This window comes from Lagenorhynchus albirostris, chromosome 3 (genome assembly GCF_949774975.1).
Source record: "Lagenorhynchus albirostris chromosome 3, mLagAlb1.1, whole genome shotgun sequence".
In the NCBI taxonomy this organism is placed as follows: domain Eukaryota; kingdom Metazoa; phylum Chordata; class Mammalia; order Artiodactyla; family Delphinidae; genus Lagenorhynchus; species Lagenorhynchus albirostris.
In genome coordinates, this window is record NC_083097.1 from 26,410,986 (window position 1) to 26,433,551 (window position 22,566).

Here is a 22,566-nt window from a genome sequence, read left to right on the forward strand (position 1 = left end):
TGCCAGCTCATTTGACTCTAAATGACTAGATTTAATTTTAATATTCCACGAGGAATATTTTCTGCCATACCGTGTTTACTTTGCATACAATCTTCAAGGATACATTTCTTTCTTTCCTATAGGATTATTACTCTCTCTGGCATTTCAATCAAAAAATGTTCAGTTTTTACCTAAAACTTTTGGATTTCATAAGACAGTGTATTTAGGAAAAAATAGCTTTGAAACACCCCACGTCCCCCAAGAAACAAGGACAGACTAGAAGAGAAAGAGTCTTGAATATTTTAGATTGAGGTTAAAGTTAGAAATTCTAAAAACTAGTCAATAATACCTCTATTAACACAGACCTTCACGGTGGAGAGGCAGAGATGTGAAACCTATTTGTATTCTGGCAAAAAGATCAACAGCCTATGGACAGTTAATTTGCACAATACCACTTTTGAGTAGTTACGTCACGTTTTCCAAATCATGGCTTTCAGGAGCAGCAAATAAAGTTTGGAGTCTTTCTGAATATGTAGGATGCAATGGCGAGTGATCCTAACAATGAATTACATTACTCATTATGCGCAAAGAACCAAAAACCCAAGGATGCAAGAAAAGATATGGAAACATGATTCAGTAAAGACTTAACTTTAAAATCAACTTCTCTTCTTTAATTTTTGAAAGCTATTAGTAAACAACAAGGTTCTACTGTATAGCACAGGGAATTATATTCAATATACTGGGATAAGCCATAATGGAAAAGAATATTTTTAAAAATACATGTATATGTATAACTGAATCACTTTGCTGTAAGCAGAAATTAACACAACATAATAAATCAACTATACTTCAATAAAAAAGAAAACTATTAGTAGAAACAGTCTTCATTTTTAGGCAGCACAAACTCTTTAAAAAGGAGATGTTATATAGGCCCCCTCTTACCTTTCTTGTTAACAGACTTTTACGTCTCATTCCACAAGCCTCTAGCTGTAACCTTCCTCTCAATGCTAATTCAATTAACATACAGCCACGTAATCCAGATGATATACAGTCATTCCAAAATGATGTGTAACCCTATTTAAAAAAGAAAACAAAAAGCTAATTTACTTTGAACTCAGAGTCAAGAACAGAATCACTTTTTAGCCAAAGTTACTTCTTGTGCCTTTTACCTTGCATGTCTTTCCATAATTAAAATACTGAAAAAATACAGTTACTATACATTATTAAACTAGGATTTTCAGGGATTTACTGTCTTTTCACCACTTTCCTTACATGTAGATAAACAACAAATAACTTTGGAACTCACTAAGTTATGTGCTAATTAGGCTCTTTCAGATTGCAGGCAACAGGGTTCACCCACTCAGTTAACCTTAGATTACAGTCGTTTATTACTAGTATACGTGGGCAAATTAAGAAGCTCGGGAAAAATAATCTAGCCCAATGTAGCCTCATGGAGAATTAGAACATCGTTCAATGCTGTTTGCAATAAAAATACAAGGTTAAATTTGGAAGAATGTATCAGAAAACTTACATACGGGGCCATGCCTTAAGTTCTGAATAACAAACTGTAAAGCGATCGGATTCCCCCACCCCACCAAGAGAAATTTAAGGGCAACGTCCAAGGTGGAAAAACAGCCAGACAGAATGAGACTGATAGACAGCCAGGGATCTGGGAATTCTCAGGTGAAACGGGCATCACCAGATGAAGTCAGAGCGCTCTCTGGGGGCTAGGAACTGGGACTGTCCAAATTATGAAGCCACGAACCGTGCCAGCAGAGTTGCCAGCTATTAAAGCGCCCAACTCTGAAGAGAGAGCAGAAGCGATAACTGGTTCTGGTTAAGGCTCACAACAAGGTAACATATAATTTTGATGGGAGGGAGAACAGGTCAATGGATTCTTTGAAGAATGGAGGACCAGGAATAGGGAGGCCTAGACCCTTGGTTTCGGTACTTTCTTGAGGTCAGTCTTGGTACATTGCCAGGTCATGGTGGTCAGCTTGTATTTAAGAAGATGATTGACCATCAGGGTCCATGGGACTTCACCACTGACACAAGGACTTAAATGACAAAGCTACCACTTCTGAGAATGAAGGCTTTGGGAAAATAAAAATTTGGATGAAGGGAGACACAAGGAGATAAAAATATCAATTCAAAGAGGGAGATTTAAATGTGAGGCAGGGAAAGCAAACACTGACTAGATTTGAGGGAATCCTTTTAAACTTAAGTGTTAGAGATCTGATTAAATTAAGACTGCCAGATATTAGCTAAGTGGTTAATAAGACCAATAACTTACAGACATCAGGTACAATTGATGGCTTCTGTATCCATCCAAAACAATTAAAGCCCTAGGAAGCCTAGGAATGGATTCACATAGAATCAAAGTTACAGCTATCGGGCTTCAATTGGCCTGGACATACAGACAGAGTTCCTAGGTGAGCCTCTAAAAACTGTAAACAATAGAGTACACCTCATAAAACAGTGATGGATGTAGACAGGACCATGCCCTCCCTGTCTCTGCAGCCTGGAAATTTCAGATGAACAGTACTCATAAGAAGCTTACATTTGCTAGCAGAGAACGAAATACACCTCAGCCTCAATTGCTCTCAGAGTAATGGCAACCCAGAGATGTTAGCAAAATGGAGTCTTTAATAACAGACTTCAAAGATTTACATTTAATGAACGGCTTTTGGGCATTAACATAAAAAGACAGATGCTTAAACAGATGCTTATTTTCATGTGGGAAAATAGACAAATGGGAGCGGACAGTTCGGTAGCAAAGCTTCTGGGACACATGAGCAATATTCCAAAAATAAATGAAGCCATCAAAGCCACACCAAGGGGCTTCCCTGGTGGCACAGTGGTTAAGAATCCACCTGCCAATACAGGGGACACGGGTTCGAGCCCTGGTCCAGGAAGATCCCACACGCAGCGGAGCAACGAAGCCCGTGCGCCACAACTACTGAGTCTGCGCTCTAGAGCTCACGAGCTACAACTACTGAAGCCTGCGCTCCTAGAGCCCGCGCTCTGCAACAAGAGAAGCCATCACAACGAGAAGCCCGCGCACCACAAGGAAGAGTAGCCCCCGCTCGTCGCAACTAGAGAAAGCCCGAGCGCAGCAACAAAGACCCAGCACAGCCAAAAACAAATAAATTAATTAAAAACAAAACAAAAAAGCCATACCAAGCAACAGAACAGGCCAGCATGTTGATGACACCTGCTAAAATCTGCACCATAAAAGTAGGATCAGGAATTAAGCAAGTTGCAGGAGGTAGGAGGCGGGGGAGAAAGGGTACTTAGAAGGGCAGTGTTAAATTAAAAGATTTTATGGTATTACTGGATAAAATGACAACGCCATCCTTAAGAATTATGTCTATTAGAGGGAAAGCAGTATGTTGGAAAAGCGTCAAGTGAATCTGGTCACGACCTAGGCCAGCAAGATTCTGCAGTGAATCCATGTCACAACACATGTGAGCAGAACTACTGAGAAGCCAGAGCACCAGCTTAGGCCTTGCCAAGTGCTAAAGAGCCCTTACATCTTTTAATCTCTAGTGTTAACCTTAAAACTAGATCTCATCGATCCCCAAACATATATTTTAGAAGTTTAGTATCTCCATATGAGATAACGGATGCTAAACCTACTGTGGTAATCATTTCATGATACAGGCATGCCTCGGAGATAACACGGGTTTGGTTCCAGACTACCACAAGAAAGCCAATATCACAATAAAGCAAGTAACACAAATGTTTTGGTTTCCTAGTGTATATAAAAGTTACATTCAAACTATACTGTAGTCTATTAAGTGTGTAATAGCATTATGTCTTAAAAAAAAGTATATACCTTTATTTAAAAATATCTTATTGCTAAAAAATGCTAACCATCATGTGACTACGCAGCATTGCCACAAACCTTCAATTTGTAAAACATACAATATCTGTGAAGCACAATAAAATAAAGTATGCCTGCATATGTAAACCAAACCATCATGCTGTACACTTTAAATTTATATAGTGATGTATGTCAATTACCTCTCAATAAAACTGAGGGAAAAAGTTTTATCTCTGATATTGGGATGCATTTTAAAATAGATGGTACCTTAGATTAAAGGAAATATGGTATTGTAACTACTGAGCTACCTTAACCCATGGAAGAGGGAAGAGACAGGTGGCATAAGCCTCACAGGTGCCCAGCTGTGTAATGATGAACTAGAGCCTACCATGTCAGTTACTGGGCATCTTAAAACTTGGTACAAGATTGGGTGACTGAACATCCAGACCCAGGCATGCCATCAATCCACCTGACTTCTCAGTGGAAAAGATTTTATAAGAGCAGGTCAGTAACAACCACACTGCCCAGAGGATTTTGTCCTCAGATAAACCACTACTCCCTGAAACAATTTCAAGAAGCTGCAGTCTAAACAGGATGGTTATATATTCAGGGCATGAATGTGTTTATGCCCCAGTAAAAATCTTATACCCTATCTGTGAAAAAGGCAAGCCAGCCACATTTAAAAAGATGGTTAAAATAGGTGAGGAAGACCTGACAGTATCAAGCAGTTTACGATTTGGTTCAAAAGCACAACTAGCTACGTGTGCAACCATACTGTGAGAGAGTAAAGAAATAGCAATGATGGGGAATTCCCTGGCAGTCCAATGGTTAAGACTCGGTTCCTTCACTGCCGTGGGCCTGGGAACTAGGATCCCACAAGCTGCACAGCAAGGCCAAAAAAAGAAAGAAAGAAATAGCAATGATGATCATTATAACAAATTATGACTATGTATTCAGTGACACTGCACAGCTCTTGTGCTTGGAAGCCAATAATCACTTCAGACCCCCCAATGGGTATGAGATTCTACCACCAGTGATGGAGGAAATAGCTTCATATCCCAGGTTAGTCCAAGGACAGGGTACTAGTGCTCAAAGTTCAGGGTCACACCAAGGGAGAACCACTGGCCAGGCAATCAACTTACTGATGAAGAAGCAGCACTGTGCTGGGAATACCAGTAGCCACAGGATCTTGAGGATGTCCCCCACTCACTGTAGAAGACTCAACTGGGTCCTGATGGAGGCTGGACAACCACCAAAAAAGCCAACTATTTTGGGGCCCTACAAGTTCAAGATTATGATCAGAACCAGCTCCTATTCCTAAAATAGAATGGGAGAGGCAGAGATATGCCAAATAGAGGTGGATCATACACTGCCCTCACAGAATCCAGAGAAACATGATTTCATTAGGTTCATGGGTCCAAAACAAGGGGAAACATGCAAGAATAAACGGGTGCATTAAGACCCTAATACGGTTTTCCTGGTGAGTTGCGCTGCTAGAAAATCAAAACAGGAACATTCAAAAGTCATACCATGTGCAGCTCACAAGCCTCCAACAAAACCAAGAACAGAACACAAGAGACAGGGACTCAGAAGGCCCTGAAAACTAACGCAAAGCACCTCTACTTACCTTTCACCAACAATCTACTTTAATAATAACAACTAATAATAACCAGGTAGGTGGAGACTTTCCCAATGGAGAGCCAACTAAACTGACTACAGAATGCTCCAATCAATCTTACGTTGTTGGTAATACTCAGCATCAGACACTCAGACAAATGGCCAACCTTTAGGCAGACCTCAAGAGAAGCTTGTAACTTAAACTGGGATAAATGACCTTTATCATATAGTGTGCCACTCCGAAGCAAGGAGCTAAGTAGAAGGAATGAATGGTACAGTAACGAATGAGGCAACGATACGAGGGACAAGCTCTGCAGACACAATCCTTCCCTCAGTGGGCAGTTCCAAGATCTAAACTTAGGGGACAGAGACTACATACATGAAACCTGATGTTGCTGCAGATCTAAGCAACAACCTCCAACACAACTTTTTCTCAGTGATAAGATAACATTTATTTGGATCTCTGTTTGCCTGATTCCCTTTTCTTCTCAAGTGGCTCAACCTGAATAGGGGAAAAGGGAAATGCTCACTGGGCCCCTAAATATGCAAACACTGAGTTCTCATCATTCAGGTTACGAGCTCCAGAATATTTAACCAGAGGACGTTTGTTGTTTAAGACTGAACTCGAAAGCCTGGCCACCTGCAATAAAATATTTAAAACATAGTGTACAAGTATCATAAGAGGTATACAACCAAAAGTATTATGTGATTTTCCTTCCTAGAACATAAACACACACACACATATAAAAAATAAAATGTAAGCACAGAATAAAAAATACAGAACATGATATATATATATATAAATAAAACATGAAAAACAGGTACAAAATAGTATATGTAAGGTATGACCCTAATTTGAAATTATATAAACATATATGCATAGAGAATGTTTATATGTATTAATACATAAAACCCTTCTGTATTAACATATAAAACCCACAACTACTGAAGACTGTGCGCTCTAGGGTCCACATGCTGCAACTACTGAGCCCGTGTGCTGCAACTACTGAAGCCCACAGGCCTAGAGGCCATGCTCCGCAACAAGATAAGCCACTGCAATGAGAAGCCCACGCACTGCAACGAAGAGTAGCCCCTGCTTGCCACAACTAGAGAAAGCCTGCGCGCAGCAACGAAGACCCAACACAGCCAAAATTAAAATCTAAAAAAAAGGTGCTTTACTTATTTTAAAAAAAAGACAGCCTACTTATAAGGGATATATTTGCAAATGATATATCCGATAAGAAGTTAATATCCAAAATATACAAAGAATTTATACAAGTCAACATCAAAACAACGAGAAACAACCCAATTAAAAAGTGGGCAGGGGGCTTCCCTGGTGGCGCAGTGGTTGAGAGTCCGCCTGCCGATGCAGGGGACACGGCTCTGTGCCCCGGTCCGGGAAGATCCCACATGCCGCGGAGCAGCTGGGCCCGTGAGCCATGGCCGCTGAGCCTGCACGTCCGGAGCCTATGCTCCGCAACGGGAGAGGCCACAACAGTGAGAGGCCCTCGTACTGGAAAAAAGAAAAAAAAAAAAAGTGGGCAGAAGACCTGTGTAAACATTTTTTCCAAGGAAAACATACAGAGGGCCAACAGACTCATGAAGACATAATCGACATCACTAATCAACAGGGAAATGCAAATCAAAACCACAATGAGATATACCATCTCACACCTGCCAGAATGGCTATCATCAAGAAGACAAGAAATAATAAGTGTTGGCAAGGAAGTGGAGAAAAGGGAACCCTCGTGCACTGTTGGTGGGACTGTAAATTGTAGGAGTCACTAAGGAAAACAGTACGGAGGTTCCTCAAAAAATTAAAAATGGAACTGCCGTATGATCAGGCAATTTCACTTCTGTATATTTACTTGCAGAAAAAAGAAACACTAATTCAAAAAGATATATGTGCACACCAATGTTCACAGAACCACTACTTACAATTGCTAAGATATGGAAGCAACCTAAGTGTCTACCAACAGATGAATGGATGAAGAAAATGTGATATATATATCACTGAAAGTTTCTACTACTTCTAGTATTTTGTCTTTCTTTATTATATTACTGCATATATGTGTGTGTGTATATATATATATATATATATATATATATATATAGTGGAATACTACGCAGCCATAAAAAAGAATGAAATTTTGCCATCTGCAGCAACATGGATGGTCTTGGAGGGTATTACACTAAGTGAAACAGGTCAAACAGAGAAACACAAAAACCACATAATCTCAGTTATATGTGGAATCTAAAGATAAGACAAACAAAATAAAATGAAAACAGACTCACACAGAAAACAAACAGGTGGTTGCTGGAGGGGAAGGGGATGGGAACAAAATAGGTGAAGGGCATAAGAGATACAAACCTAAATTTATTAAATAAATAATATACAGCATAAGAAATATGGTCAGTAATATTGTAATAATTTTGTATGGGGACAGATAGTTACTAGACTTAGGTGGTGATCATTTCATAACATATGAAAATGTCAAATCACTACGTAGTACACTTAAAACTAACATAATATTGTGCATCAACCATATTTCCAAAAAAAGTAAATAAATATATACCCAAAGAAAGAAAGAAAAAAAGGAAGGAAGGGAGGGAAGGAGGGGAAAAGGAAAAGGAAAAAAGAAAAGGAAAAGGAAAAGGAAAGGAAAGAACTACAAAGTAAACCAGAATTGGGAGGTCATACAGAACAGGCCTAAAGAGCCCAGACTTTGAAACTACAAACACCTAACAATTCAAAATAATTACTAGGTGTCAATATATGTACAAGGTACACAGGAGTTTTCATATTTTACCAGCTATGTTTCTGTTTTTATGCACAAAGTATTTCAAAATGAAATCACTAAAAACAACCTATAATGTTGAATTCTGTTGTGACCAATGTTTCAGAAATGGCTTTCTACATAGACTTTCCTCAGCAAAAGAAAATACCAGTTTTCCAAAAACATTTGGGATTTACTACCAAACTCAATCCAAAATTTGTACTAACTGAGGCCACTCTTGGCTCACATCCCCCTTTTAGAAAACTTGTCCTCAACTACAGATTTTACAGAAAGAGATGACTGTACTCTGCCACATCTAACTGGACCAGGATGTGCACATTAAAGTTTTCCTCCTGGGAATCTGAACTTGGCCCACAGAGGCTGGATCAGTTACATGCGCATGGGCACTGGAGATGTAATTGGTTATGTGGATTCAGAAGCCACTGGCTATTTTGCACAAATGCAACCAGAGGACAATGATAAACAGAAAGATATACAAGAGATATGGAGAGCAGAAATGAGAGAACACACAATGTGAGAGAGACCAAGACATACACACAGGGAACACACAGGCACACACAGAGAATGGCATCCTAACAACAGAAGCATTCCTGTATCTTTGGGCTGTACTCCTAAACCTTATTTCCATGAGATTCACCTATGTCTCCTTTTCTTAGGCTACTTGGAGGAGATTTCTGTTCTTGCAAGCAACTGACTTTTAGTAATGCCAGAAGGACTTTAATGAAATAATAAATCAGTAGTATCTGGCAAAGGTTTCTGTAATTCAAGTATAGAATCTATAACTAAAATATTCATCACAGGCTAAAAAATATTGTGTGGCCAAGAAATTCAAATTTGCATAAATGTAACCTTTAGTTGCTATTAGAAAACCAGTAAGTGTGATTATGACAATAAGGGCAGCTGCTTAAGAGAAAACAAACAGCAGTCCCATCAACCCAACTAACCAATTTGTCAAAGAACAAATTAGGATTTGCAATTATCAAATACCACTTACACTTTAAGTGCCACATTCCAATTAATCTCATCCAAATGAAACCCTGACAGCCCCAACCTTAAAAGACAGAAAACACACATGCATTAAGACCACATTAATAATCATTTATATATCACACAAATTCAAACTGAGGGACATTCTATCAAATAACGGGTAAAGAACTAAAGGAAACTATATTTAAAGACTTAAAGGAAAGAATGACAATGACTCATTAAGAAAAATAATGATTCATCAAATACAGAATCTCAGTAAAGAGATGGAAATTCTTTAGTTAAAAAGTATGACTGGGCTTCCCTGGTGGCGCAGTGGTTGAGAGTCCGCCTGCCGATGCAGGGGACACGGGTTCGTGTCCCGGTCCGGGAAGATCCCACATGCTGCGGAGCGGCTGGGCCCGTGAGCCATGGCCGCTGAGCCTGCGCGTCCGGAGCCTGTGCTCCGCAACGGGAGAGGACACAACAGTGAGAGGCCTGCGTACCAACAACAACAACAACAAAAAAGTATGACTGAGGGACTTCCCTGGTGATCAAGTGGTTGGGAACCCACCTTCCAAGGCAGGGGACGTGGGTTCCATCCCTGGTCAGGGAGCTAAGATTCCACATGCCTCAGGGCAACTAAGCCCATGCCACAACTACTGAGCCCGCGCACACCACAACTAGAGAGAAGCCCATGTGCCACAACAAAAGATCCCATGTGCTGCAACCAAGACCTGACGCAGTCAAAAATAAATAAATAAACTTTTTTTTTTTTTAAGTACAACTGAAATGAAAAGTTTACTAGAGGAGCTCAACAGTAGATCTGAGATGAGAGAGAAAGAATCAATGAACTTGAATTTGAATTTAAAGAACAAAAGGAAAAAAGAATGAAGAAAATAAGGAAAGCCTCAGAGACTAAAATTTTCAAGCAAGTCTCCCAGCAGTTACAGGAGTCTCAAAAAGAGAAGGCAGAAAAAATACCAACTGAAAACAAATCTGGTGAAAAATATTCATCTAAGATCCAGATGTTCAATAAACTCCAAGCTGGATAAACACAAAGAGATCATCATACCTAGATGCATCACAGTCAAACTGTTACATAAACAAAGAGAATATATATTGAAAGCAGCAAGAGAAAACAACTTATCACATATAAAGGAACAATACAATTACCAGATAACTTCTCACTAGAAATACTGGAGACCAGGAGGCATTAGGATAACATACTCAAAGTGCTGAAAGAAGCAAACTATCAAACAAGAATCTATACCCAGCAGTATTACCCTTCAGAAATGAAGGTGAAACAAAGACATTCACAGATAAACAAAGGCTGAATTTGTTGCTAGCAGGTCTGCCTTACAAGTCCTGCTAATTGAAAGTAAGTAACATCAGACAGTATTTCAAATCCATATGAAGTAAAGATAGATACAAAGGTAAATAAACAGGGAAGACTATGTATTTTCTCTTTTTGCTTTTAAAAACTCATTTAAAAGCAAAAGATTGCATAAAACAGTAAGTATAAAACAGTATTGTTTGGGTTATAACACATAAACATATTTCTGACAATAATGCACAAGGGGGGGTAGTAAATGAAGATATATTGGAACAAAGTTTCTGTATTTTGCTGTAATTGAGTATTACTTTAAAGAAGAGTAAGATAAAGATGCACATTGTAATCCACAGAGCAACTACTAAGGAAAAGACTCAAATGGATATAGGTATGTAGGGAGGGAGGGAAGGAAGGAGGGAAAAAGGGAGGAGGAAGGAAATTTAAATAGTATAACTTTAATTTTCTATTTAACACAAAAGAAGGTAGTAAGAGCAGAACAGAGAGACAAAAAGGACATTTGACATAGAAAGCAAAGGGCACAGTGGCTGGTGTAAATCCAACTCTATCAATAATCACATTAAATGTGACTAGATCAAATACTCCAAAGGTAAAGTTTCCAAGACTGGATAAAAGATCTAACCATACCTATGCTGTCTATAAGAGACAGTTTAGATTCAAAGACACAAACAGGTTTAAAAGAATGAATTTTTTAAAAAACCATGGACACACTAATCAAAAGAAACTGGAATAGATATCTTAACATGAGACAAAGCAGACTTCAGAGTAAGGAAAATTAAGAGGGACAAAGGGGAATATTTCATGATGATAATGAAGTTAACCATCAGGAAGATTTAACCCCTATACATATACACACCTAACAAGAGAATCCCAAAATATGTGAAGCAAAAACTGACAACGAAAAGGAGAACTAGACAATACAGTAATAGTAATTGAAGACTACACTGATAACTGATACAACTAGAGAGAAAACACCAAAGATACAGAACGAACAGTATCAACCAATTTGACTTAAGTGACATTTATAGAATGCTCCAACCAAGAACATCAAAATACACATTCTTTTCAAGCACACTTGAATTATTTTCTAAGATACCCCATATGACTGCCCATAAAACAGTGAATTTAAAAGGAGTGAAATCATAGAAAATGTTTTACTCTAAGAGAATTAAATTAGAAATCAACAGAATAAAATACGGGAAATCTCCATGTGAGAATCAATCTGTCACTTCTACATAATCCATGGGTCAAAGAAATCACAAAAGAAGTTAGGAAGCAGTATTTTGAACTGAATGAGAATAAAAACACAAAATATAAAAATCTATGGGATGCAGCTAAAGCAGTGTTTAGAAATTTCTAAAGCAGTGTTTAGAAATTTAGCTTTATTAAATATCTATATCGGGCTTCCCTGGTGGCGCAGTGGTTGAGAGTCCACTTGCCGATGCAGGGGACACGAGTTCGTGCCCCGGTCTGGGAAGATCCCACATGCCGCGGAGCAGCTGGGCCCATGAGCCATGGGCGCTGAGCCTGCGCGTCCGGAGCCTGTGCTCCGCAACGGGGGAGGCCACAGCAGTGAGAGGCCCGCGTACCGCAAAAAAAAAAAAAAAAAATCTATATTACAGAAGAAGAAAGATCTCAAGTCAACAAACTTATCTTCCACCTTAAGAAACTAGAAAAAGGGGACTTCCCTGGTGGCGCAGTGGTTAACAATCCGCCTGCCGATGCAGGGGACACGGGTTCGAGCCCTGGTCCGGGAAGATCCCATGTGCCGCAGAGCAACTAAGCCCGCGCACCACAACTACTGAGCCTGTGCTCTAGAGCCCGTGAGCCACAACTACTGAGCCCTCATGCCACAACTACTTAAGCCCGCGTGCCTAGAGCCCGTGCTCTGCAACAAAGAGAAGCCACAACAATGAGAAGCCCGTGCACTGCAACGAAGAGTAACCCCTGCTCACTGCAACTAGAGAAAGCCCCCGCACAGCAACGAAGACCCAACACTGCCATAAATAAATAAATTTATTTAAAAAAAAAAGAAACTAGAAAAAGAACAAACTAAATCCAAAGCAATCAAAGGGAAGGTAATAATAAAGATCAGCATGGAAACCAATGAAATGCAAAACAGAAAAATAGAAGAAGGAAAAAGTCAATGAAGCCAGGTTGCTTCTTTAAAAAGATCAAGGTTAAAACAGGAGTAGAGGGGAGGAAGAAAGGAGAGGGAAGAGAGATACACAAAGGTACCAAAATGAAAATACAGTAGGGACATCACTTCCAATCCTACAGAAATTTAAAGGACTATAAGGCAATACTATAAACAACTTTATGCCAATAAATTAGACAATTTAGACAAAATGTTCAAATTGCTGGAAAAACACCAATTACCAAAACCACCTCAACAAGAAATATAAAATCGGAATAAACCTAAAACAAGAAATTGAATTAGGTAATAAAAATCTTCACACACAGAGTGTCACTGAGATGTAAGAAGAACGAATATGGACCACATGTTGAGAAACCTGAATACTGGCCACAGCCACAAGGAAGACTTGTTAGGGGATTTTAAGCAGGTCATTTAATATCCTCTCTGAGTCTCCATTTTCTCCTCTACACAATGAGACAGACAGACTTCAAGCATTCTACAAGTATGATTCTAATCAGTTAAGAATTCCCTAAGGGGGTAAGTATGTGGCTTAGGGAAAAACAGGATACATGATCTATTTTAATTTCCGAAAAAGCATCTGCAAGTCAATCATCAAGGGTATTTTTAAAACTGCTTAATAGCAATATAAAGAAGTGTCTGAAGAATAAAGTTAACATATCTCAGGATAAACAAACATTTATAATGCGGTTCCTGAAAACTGATGTTTGGCACTATTATACATAATGTAGAAGAGAACAAGAAAATTTTCCAGTTTTCATGTAACACCGAGATCTTCTTAAATATTAAACTGATCAAAGAAACAAAATGAGAAAAAATTTCCTGAGACAAACAAACATGGAAATACAACATATCAGAATTTATGGGATTTACCAAGAGCCTCTAGATAAACGTTGTGATACCGGCACATGAACAAACAGACCAAGAAAATAAAATCTAGAAATAAACTCAAGAGTACATTGAAATCCAGTATATGATGAAGGTGTTATCTCAAATCATATATCTGATAAGGGGTTAATATCCAAAACATATACAGAACTCATACGACTCAACAGCAAAAAAAAAAAAAATAATCCAACTAAAAAATGGGCAAAGAACCTGAATAGACATTTCTCCAAAGAAGACATAATCAGCATGAGAGGGAAAGATGGACAGTTTAATCATTAGTATTAGGACAACTGGATAGCCATTTAGAAAAACAAAACCGGATCCATACTTCATATTATACACCAAAATTAACTCCAAGTGGATCAGAGATTGAAATGGAAAATCAGACAGTGTAAGTACTAGAAGAAAATAGGAGTGAATACCTTCATAAACTGGGAGTGGAGGAAAAAACAAAAACTTCCCAGCTATTACTCAAAATCTAGAAGAAATACAGACTGATAAACTACACTATACAAGTTTTTTTAAGTATGCATGGCAAAAGCATAAGCAAAGTAAAAAAACAAATGAAAATGTAGGAAAATATATTTATAACATCACAAATACATAATTAGTTCCTAAAAATTATAGGAAAATAAGATCAATACTCAATTTTTTAAAGGCAAAGATATGAACAGTAAATTCACAAAAGAAATGAAAATGACTCAAACATATGAAAAGATGCTTTGTATCATGCACAACAACACACATTTAAATAACATAAGAAAAAAAACCCAATTCAAAAATGGGCAAAAAAAAAAAGTGTCCATCAATAGATGAATGGATAAACAAATACATACAACAGAATATTATTCAGCTTTAAAAGAAAGGAAATTCTGACACATGCTACAACACTGATGAACCAGGTCTGCTAAGTGAAATAAGCCAATCACAAAAAGGCAAACACCGTATGATTTCACTTATATGAGGTACCTAGAAGAGTAAAATTCATAGACAGAAAGTAGAATCATAGTTGCCCGGGGCAGGTGGGAGGGGGAGCAGGGAGTCGTCGTTTAATGGGTACAGAGCCATGGCCGCTGAGCCTGCGCGTCCGGAGCCTGTGCTCCGCAACGGGAGAGGCCACAACAGTGAGAGGCCCGCATACCACAAAAAATAATAATAATAAAATAAAAATAACAACTACATGAGACAATGCTTACCTAATAAGACTGGCAAAATACAAAATACAAAAATCTGATACCACATTCTGTTGACAAAGATGAGGCCAATACACTGTGATAAGAATGCAAAAATGATACCACCCCTGACAGAAATCAAGAAAAATCACAGGTACCCTTTAACTTGACAATCCTACTTCTAGGAATCTACTCTGAAAATACATCCCTGTAAATATGAAACAATATATGCATATGGTTATTAAGTGTGACATTATCTGAAGCAGTAAAAGCTTGGAAATAACCCATAAAAACATCAATAAAAACAATGAATATGTGAAGATATATTAACATAATGGAATACTATGGAGCCATAAAAGATCTCTATATAATGATGTGGAATAATCCTCAAGCTATAATATATAAAAACAAACAGCACATATGGTAGGCTACCTTTTGTATATGAAGGAGGGGCAAGAATGAATACATATAATTTTGCTACGAAAACACTGTAAAGACAAACCCCAAACTAAGTTTTAAAAATGACCAATAGGAGGAGGAAGGAATGAGGTAGAAGGGATGATGGAAATGAGACTTCTAAGTTGTTATATAGTTGTACATAGTCAAAACAGAAAAAACATTTTTAAAGAGTGAAAACAAATGAACTAACCTAACTGTATACTAATTAGTGATACAACCACAAAGAAATATTAACTATTTTAACTGCCTTTAGAATGCAGTATTTTAACTGTACATCCTAGTGAAGTACTGCAAAGAAATTTTAGGCTGAACTCAATAGTCAATTCGTAGTAATACTGACATTATTATTATTTTGAAACTATTTAAATACATGTAGTAAGCCAACGCAAATAAGTTAATATTTTAGGAACCAAGATTTTCAATTAAGAGAAAAAGAGATACAAGTATAAAATTCAGTAAGTGAAATAAGAAGCCATAATGTTAAATTTTAATCAAAAACCATGTAAACTGATTTTCCCTCCCCCCAAAATGCTAGCTCTATCCCTTGAAGAAAATATATTCTATCTCTGTGTACTGAAAAGTCCTAGAAGCAATGACATCCCAATAACACTGAGGACACCCAGTACCCAGACTGTGGTTCACTCCCCACTGAAAAATATCTAGAATTCCTTGAAGACTGATCCCAGGTCTGAAACAGGATATGTACAAAATGAGCCTGGGGCATTTTCGTGTTGACCAGAAAGCAAGAAGTTACCAAAGGTTAGTAAATCAAATCAAAAGAACACTAAAGTCAAAAGAAAGGAATTCCCATAAGCCAAAGGTGGGACAACTTGAACATAAAAAAGAATAATTAATACAAGTGACTGAAACACAATGAATATATTAAAAAACTACAAGTAGGGGCTTCCCTGGTGGCGCAATGGTTAAGAATCCGCCTGCCAGTGCAGGGGACATAGGTTCGAGCCCTGGTCCGGGAAGATCCCACATACCGCGGAGCAACAAAGCCGGTGGGCCACAGCTACTGAGCCTGCGCTCTAGATCCCGCGAGCCACAACTACTGAGCCCTCGGGCCACAACTACTGAAGCCTGCACACCTAGAGCCTGTGCTCCGCAACAAGAGAAGCCACCACAGTGAGAAGACTGTGCCCCACAACGAAGAGTAGCCCCCGCTCTCCGCAACTAGAGAAAGCCTGCGCGTAGCAACAAAGACCCAACGCAGCCAAAAATAAATTAATTAAATAAATAAATTTTTTAAAAAAACATACAAGTAATAGTTTTAAAAAAGAAAAAAAGCCCACACCTCACTGGAAGTAACTAAGACGCTAACTCACTCCTTATTCTAAAACTTAGCACTTAAAAGAAAATCAAGTTTAGTCAGCCCTCTGCATCCAAGGATCCAACCAACCACAGATTGAAAATATTAGGGGAAAAAAATCCCAGAAAGTTCCAAAAGGCAAAACTTGCATTTGCCCCTATTTACGTTGTATTTACAACTACTTACATAGCATTTACATTGCACTAAGTATTACAAGTAATGTAGAGATGATTTAGAGTATACAGGAGGATGTGTGTAGGTTATATGCAAATACTACAGCATTTTATATAAGGGACTTTATCAGCCGAAGATTTTGGTATCCCCTGGGATGTGGGGTCCCGGAACCAATGCCTGGCGGATACTGAAAGACTACTGTATTTATCCTGCCTTTTGAGTGCATAAAATAAAATGCATAGGATTACAAAGGAAACCAGATCGAAAGTATTACAATATTAAAAATAAATTTGTGAAAACAATTCATGTGCTTCTTTATTAGCACGTTAAACAACAAATTCTAGTGGCAAGTATAATTCCAACATAGTGATGAGCAGACAATAATGTAAGATGTCTAAATACCAATAAATGTAATGTGATATGATAATATCTCTGGTTTCTATTGGTGACAAACTCACAGATACCACGAAAACTACTTCAGCTTGCCTATACCGTAATTGTAAATAGTAGATAACTTTCAGTTATAGGTCGTTAAAAGTAATTGCTTTTCCCATCCAAGCATTTTACCATGAATTCCACCACTGCCTCCAGGCTAAGGACCAGTCTATTCCCTGGGAACGTGGATACCAGTCTTGAACCAAGAACTGCTCTGTTAGAACCCAATCCAAGTAATAAATTCAATCTAGGTACGATTCTTTCTCAGTTTTGTGCAGACTGCAAACCCAAGCCTCCCTCCCTTCTTCACATCAGTCTCCTCCATTCTCACGCTCATCTCCAGCCAGCCCAACAGTCATTTACTGGGCACTCATTCTGTGCCAATTACTATTCTAAGTAGTTCATTTAAACCTCCACAACCTTCCGAGGCAAGTGCCATTACCATGGCTCCCAAACCCACAAGAGGGAAAATAAGCCCCGAGCACACCACTTCAACTACACTCCTGCTAATTTCCTGAAGGCATTTTCAACTATTTTTCCTCCATTGCATTCTCCTACCAAAACTCCAACGGATCAATCCAGCTGTCCACTTTCTCCTTTCTGTACCTGTGCTTCTGAACTGCTGGTGGAAAAAAGATGTCTTGCAATCTCAGTACAACTTAAACTAAGCCCATCCTGGCAAACCCTTCTACGTTTCCCTAGTCAAATCTCTTACCAGTCTCCAGAGCAGCTGTTTCAAAACCACATTCCCCTCAAATCTCAACTCAACTCATTTTCAGCAGGTAACATCATAGGAAGTAAATACCATCAGACAGGAACAACCTCAACTTCCAGCAATGAACCACACCAATAAACTCAACTTCATAGTTCACACTCGTTCTTTTGTCTGGTTACAACAGGAAAACTGCCTAAGGCTAATCCTTCTACCCATTCTCTCCCACCTCAAGAAGTATCTTTGCTCACAAGTCCTGCCCTCCTAAAATAGTTTAAACCTCTCGCATATATGCTGGCATCTTCTAGTGACATTCAAACATCCTCAGGTTTGCCCATCAAGAGAAAGAGACAGTCAAGGGCCAACATGGCCCTATTTTCCTCCCATTCACCACAAACTCCTTGAAAGTATAGGCAAAAAAATAAGTCTCCACCACTTCCCTTTCACTTCCCAACCCATGCAATCTGATACAGTTCTCAACAAGAGCTACAGTTCTCTTGAGTAACCGCCCACAAAAGCTAATGCTGTTGACTTTCCCTCCTTGGCCCCTGGCTTCCCCAACACCAAGCTGCAGTTTTCCGCTGCAGCTCCTGTTCAGGCCTTTAAAGGTTACTCTTCTACCTATTCCTTAAGTGTGTTGTATTGCTAAGTGGCCTTTTCTTATCTCATTTATACAGTCTTCTTACGACATCTCAGTCACTCCTGCTTGTTTAAAATGTTTTTCCAATAGCACCGCATGAGGGAAAATTCAAGTCCCCACCTCCTCCCTTCCTTTCCATCCATCCCCCACTCCCTCAAGGGTAACTTCTATTAACACATTTGGAACATATCCTCCCCAAATCCTTTTTTCTTCCAATGTGCACACAAAGTTTGTCATACACTGGGTACTACTATAAATTAAAACTGGGCTAAGCATTTAATGAGCACCATTATCTAATCCTTAGAAGCCCTAGTAAAGTAGGATTTATTCCTCCATTTTCACAAGATAATGAAACTGAGTCTCACGGGAATTAAGGGACCTGCCAGTTATTGAGTGGCAAAGTTGGAACTGAAACTGGTCTCCCTAGCTCTAAAGCCCTAGCTCTATCATTCTGTCTTGCCTTCCATGTCCGGTCTGTCTAATGCATGATCTACAAGTGCTTCCTTTCTGCCTCCATGAAAATGGAAGAGAATATTACTCATTTTTCTTTCCACGCCTGCCATTGTTCACTGCAGACAGCACAAAAAGTGTGAGCAGAAACTGACTTCCTCTCAAGCAAATAAATTTTTTAAAAGGATTTCTGGCAAAAATGCACATACTTTTGACTAGCGAAGTTTTTGTTTGTTTGTTTGTTTGGGGGGTTTTTTGGCCACACTGCGCGGCTTATGGGATTTTAGTTCCCCGAACAGGGACTGCACCGGGGCCCTCGGCAGTGAAAGTGTGGAGTCCTAACCACTGGACCGCCAGGGAACTCCCTAGCAAAGTTTTAAACAGTATATTTAACAGCATCTTATTAACAAGACCTAACTATAATTCCATATTCTTAATTCTTCCCTAGGAAACATGAAGGTTTTAGTTAGTAAACACAGCAACATTTCAGTTTGCAAAACTATTTTCACATATGTAAATTATCACCTCGTCTCACAATAACCCAGTAAAGTATTATCATTTTACATTAGAAGAATCTGAAGTTCAGATAAATCAAGAAGTATAATCATGTTCACAGTCCAGAATCAGCACTTATACCTCAAGCAGTTATACCTCAAGCCTCATATGCCTCTAGACACAGTACTTTCACCTCTACATTACATTGTCAGTATTTCAAGCTGAGGACATTTTGGAAAGCATATAGAATAATAAAAGCATTTAAGTTTTCTATCAAGTCACCATAACACAATTTATTTATTAGATGTTGGCCTCTGCCTCTGTTTTTCCTAGCAAAAAAACAATCCCATTTGGTAGGCAAAGGCACTAAGTTACATAAAGTTTAAAAGTACATAAAGTAAAAAAATAATTTTCAAATTCTTGAAATAAGAAAAAATATAATTTTAATTCAATAAACACCTATTGAATACCAAGACATTGCTAAGCAGAAGTGATAAAGATGACCAAGATACAAGGCACAAAATGAAAAGAAAAAAATAATCATTATAATTCAATGTGATAAATATCATAATACTGATAGGAATAAAATGGCATCCATTCCTTCCTTCCTACCAAAAACATGCTATGAACGGAATAGGAACCCCCCCCTCCCAAATTCATATGTTGAAGCGAAGCCCTAACTCTGATATGACGGTATCTGGAAACAAAGCCTCGGCACATAATTAGGTTGAGATGAGGTCATGGAGGTGGGGCCCCAAGATGAGATTAGCGCTCTTATAGGAAAAGACACGAGAGATTTTGCTGTCTCTCTCTGGCATGTGAAGACACAGTAAGGGGTACCTCACCAGAACCCAACCATGGAAGTATCTAGCCTCCAGGACCGTGAGAAAAGGAATTTTCTGCTGTTTAAACTAATTCTGTTGGTATTTTGTTATGGCAACCCCAGCAGACTAACACACATGCATGAACAACTACAGCTTTCTAGACACTGTCCTAGGTGTACACAGCGATGAGGAAAAGGCATATGAGAGCAACGAACGGTGCCTTGGGGATTAGAATAAGGCAAAAAGAGCTTCAGCTGGGCATCAAGAGATGGGTAAGAAATGGCTCCCAGGTGGAGAAAGGGAGACCCTAGAGAGAAGAATCTGCAAATACAAACACGAAGGAAAAAAAGTAATAATGTGAGTTCCAGGCCATTAGAGAGAAAAATAAATACAGGATGAAGGTCCACAGCATGACCATATTTATAATACACCCCTACTAATTAGGGCACATCAAATAATATGTTCTATCATGCAGTCACCGCAAATAATGGAGCACCTTATTTCTCACTGGAAAGATCCTATTTACTAACACGGGAAGGTGGTCACTAGGTATCATTAAGAGAAAAGGGGTTACAAAACAGTACTGGAATGAGATTTCTTTTGTTTAGTAAAAAAATAAACATAGGTAAGCTCGTTTAAAATAGGACTGGAAGAATAATGTAATATCAAAATATTACCGCCAACTTCCACTTCTTGCCGTTGTTCAATCCGTTCTCCACACAGAACTTTTCTTTAAAATAAAGATTGGGTATACCACTCCCCAAATCCATCAACGGTTCCCCAACTGCACTCAGCATAATACACAAAATCCTTAACCTGATTTGTAAGGACTCTGTGTTCTGGCACTCTATCACTCCATCACCAGCTCAGGTCTTTCTCCCTATCGCTCCACTCCCGCCTTGAACCATCTTTCAGTTCCTCAAGCCAAACCAAGCTCTTTATCACCTCAGGGCCTTGAAACATACTAGTCTGTCTTCACTGGATTTGGCAGCTATCCATTCTCTGGGTCTCAGCCTAAATATTATTTCCTTCGAAAGTTCTTCCCTGTGCCCTCCCCTCAACACCCATTCTCATACAGCATCCTCTGATTTTCTTTCACAGTAACACAGTGTCTAATTTACACATATATGTACCTATCTGTATGTGTTTATATATGTGTCTGTCTTCCTTAGTACGGTGCCTACTATATAGTAAACGCTCCGTAAATGTTTGTTGAAGGAATAAAAGTTGAATTATGGACTTTATTTTTCTCTTTTGTAATCTATATTTTCTAAATATTTTTCAACAATGAGCATAGACTTGTGTAAGAAGATAATTAAGACAATATTACTACCTATTGGTTCTTTAAACTCAAACCAATCATCTTTTCTCCTCTCTAAGCTTTAATGGTAACTAAATCCAAATAATTCTTCTATAATAATTATCTTTCTGATCTGTCCCGTTCCCTCTTCATCCAAGATCCAGGCACCAAATTTCACAAATTCTAGTAACTTCAAGCCTACTACAAACCTTCCTGCCTCTAGCTTTTCCATCTGCCAATCCTCTCTTCACTTAAAAGAAATGCCGTTCCAAAAATCCAGTTTACATTATTCCTGCTATCTCTAAGACCTCCAAGTGCCTCCAACATCACTACCAACTTATGTGTAAAGGTCCTAAGGGCCGAATGACTTTTTATTTTCCCTAGTCTACGCACAATCCCCCTCATAGCTCAGTTCTCATTATTAGACGACTCAGATTTTCTTCTTCAGATGTGTAAAATAATAACATTTTTAGAAGGATAACTTTCCCATCTAGCTATTTTCACATATATATCTTCTCATAATATATCCCGTCTAGAATGCTAGTTTCCTATCAAGTCACATGCTACATCTCATTCAAAATTCTGCTCAGTGGGGCTTCCCTGGTGGTGCAGTGGTTAAGAATCTGCCTGCCAATGCAGGGGACACGGGTTCAAGCCCTGGTCCAGGAAGATCCCACATGCCATGGAGCAACTAAGCCCGTGCGCCGCAACTACTGAGCCTGAGCTCTAGAGCCCGTAAGCCACAACTACTGAGCCTACGTGCCACAACTACTGAAGCCCACGCACCTAGAGCCCATGCTCTGCAACAAGAGAAGCCACCACAATGAGAAGCCCACGCACCGCTACAAAGAGTAGCCTCTGCTCGCTGCAACTAGAGAAAGCCCGCGCACAGCAACGAAGACCCAACGCAACAAAAATAAAAATTAAAAAAGAAAGGGAAAAAAAACCTGCTCAAAACTTATCTCCCTAAAGTGTTCCCTTCCATTTCCAACATCCCTCTTCGGTGACAACCC

The 22,566-nt window shown here is 38.9% G+C and overlaps 1 protein-coding gene across 1 annotated transcript in view; it reads right to left on the minus strand.

Moving 5' to 3' along the window:
- The window catches only part of GOLPH3 (golgi phosphoprotein 3), a 52,994-nt gene that overhangs the window by 16,747 nt on the left and 13,681 nt on the right, over nucleotides 1-22,566 (minus strand). The window contains exon 2 of the mRNA XM_060146924.1: nucleotides 922-1,053. Within this exon, the coding sequence (XP_060002907.1) occupies nucleotides 922-1,053 (132 nt within the window). The remainder of the gene's footprint in view (nucleotides 1-921; nucleotides 1,054-22,566) is intronic.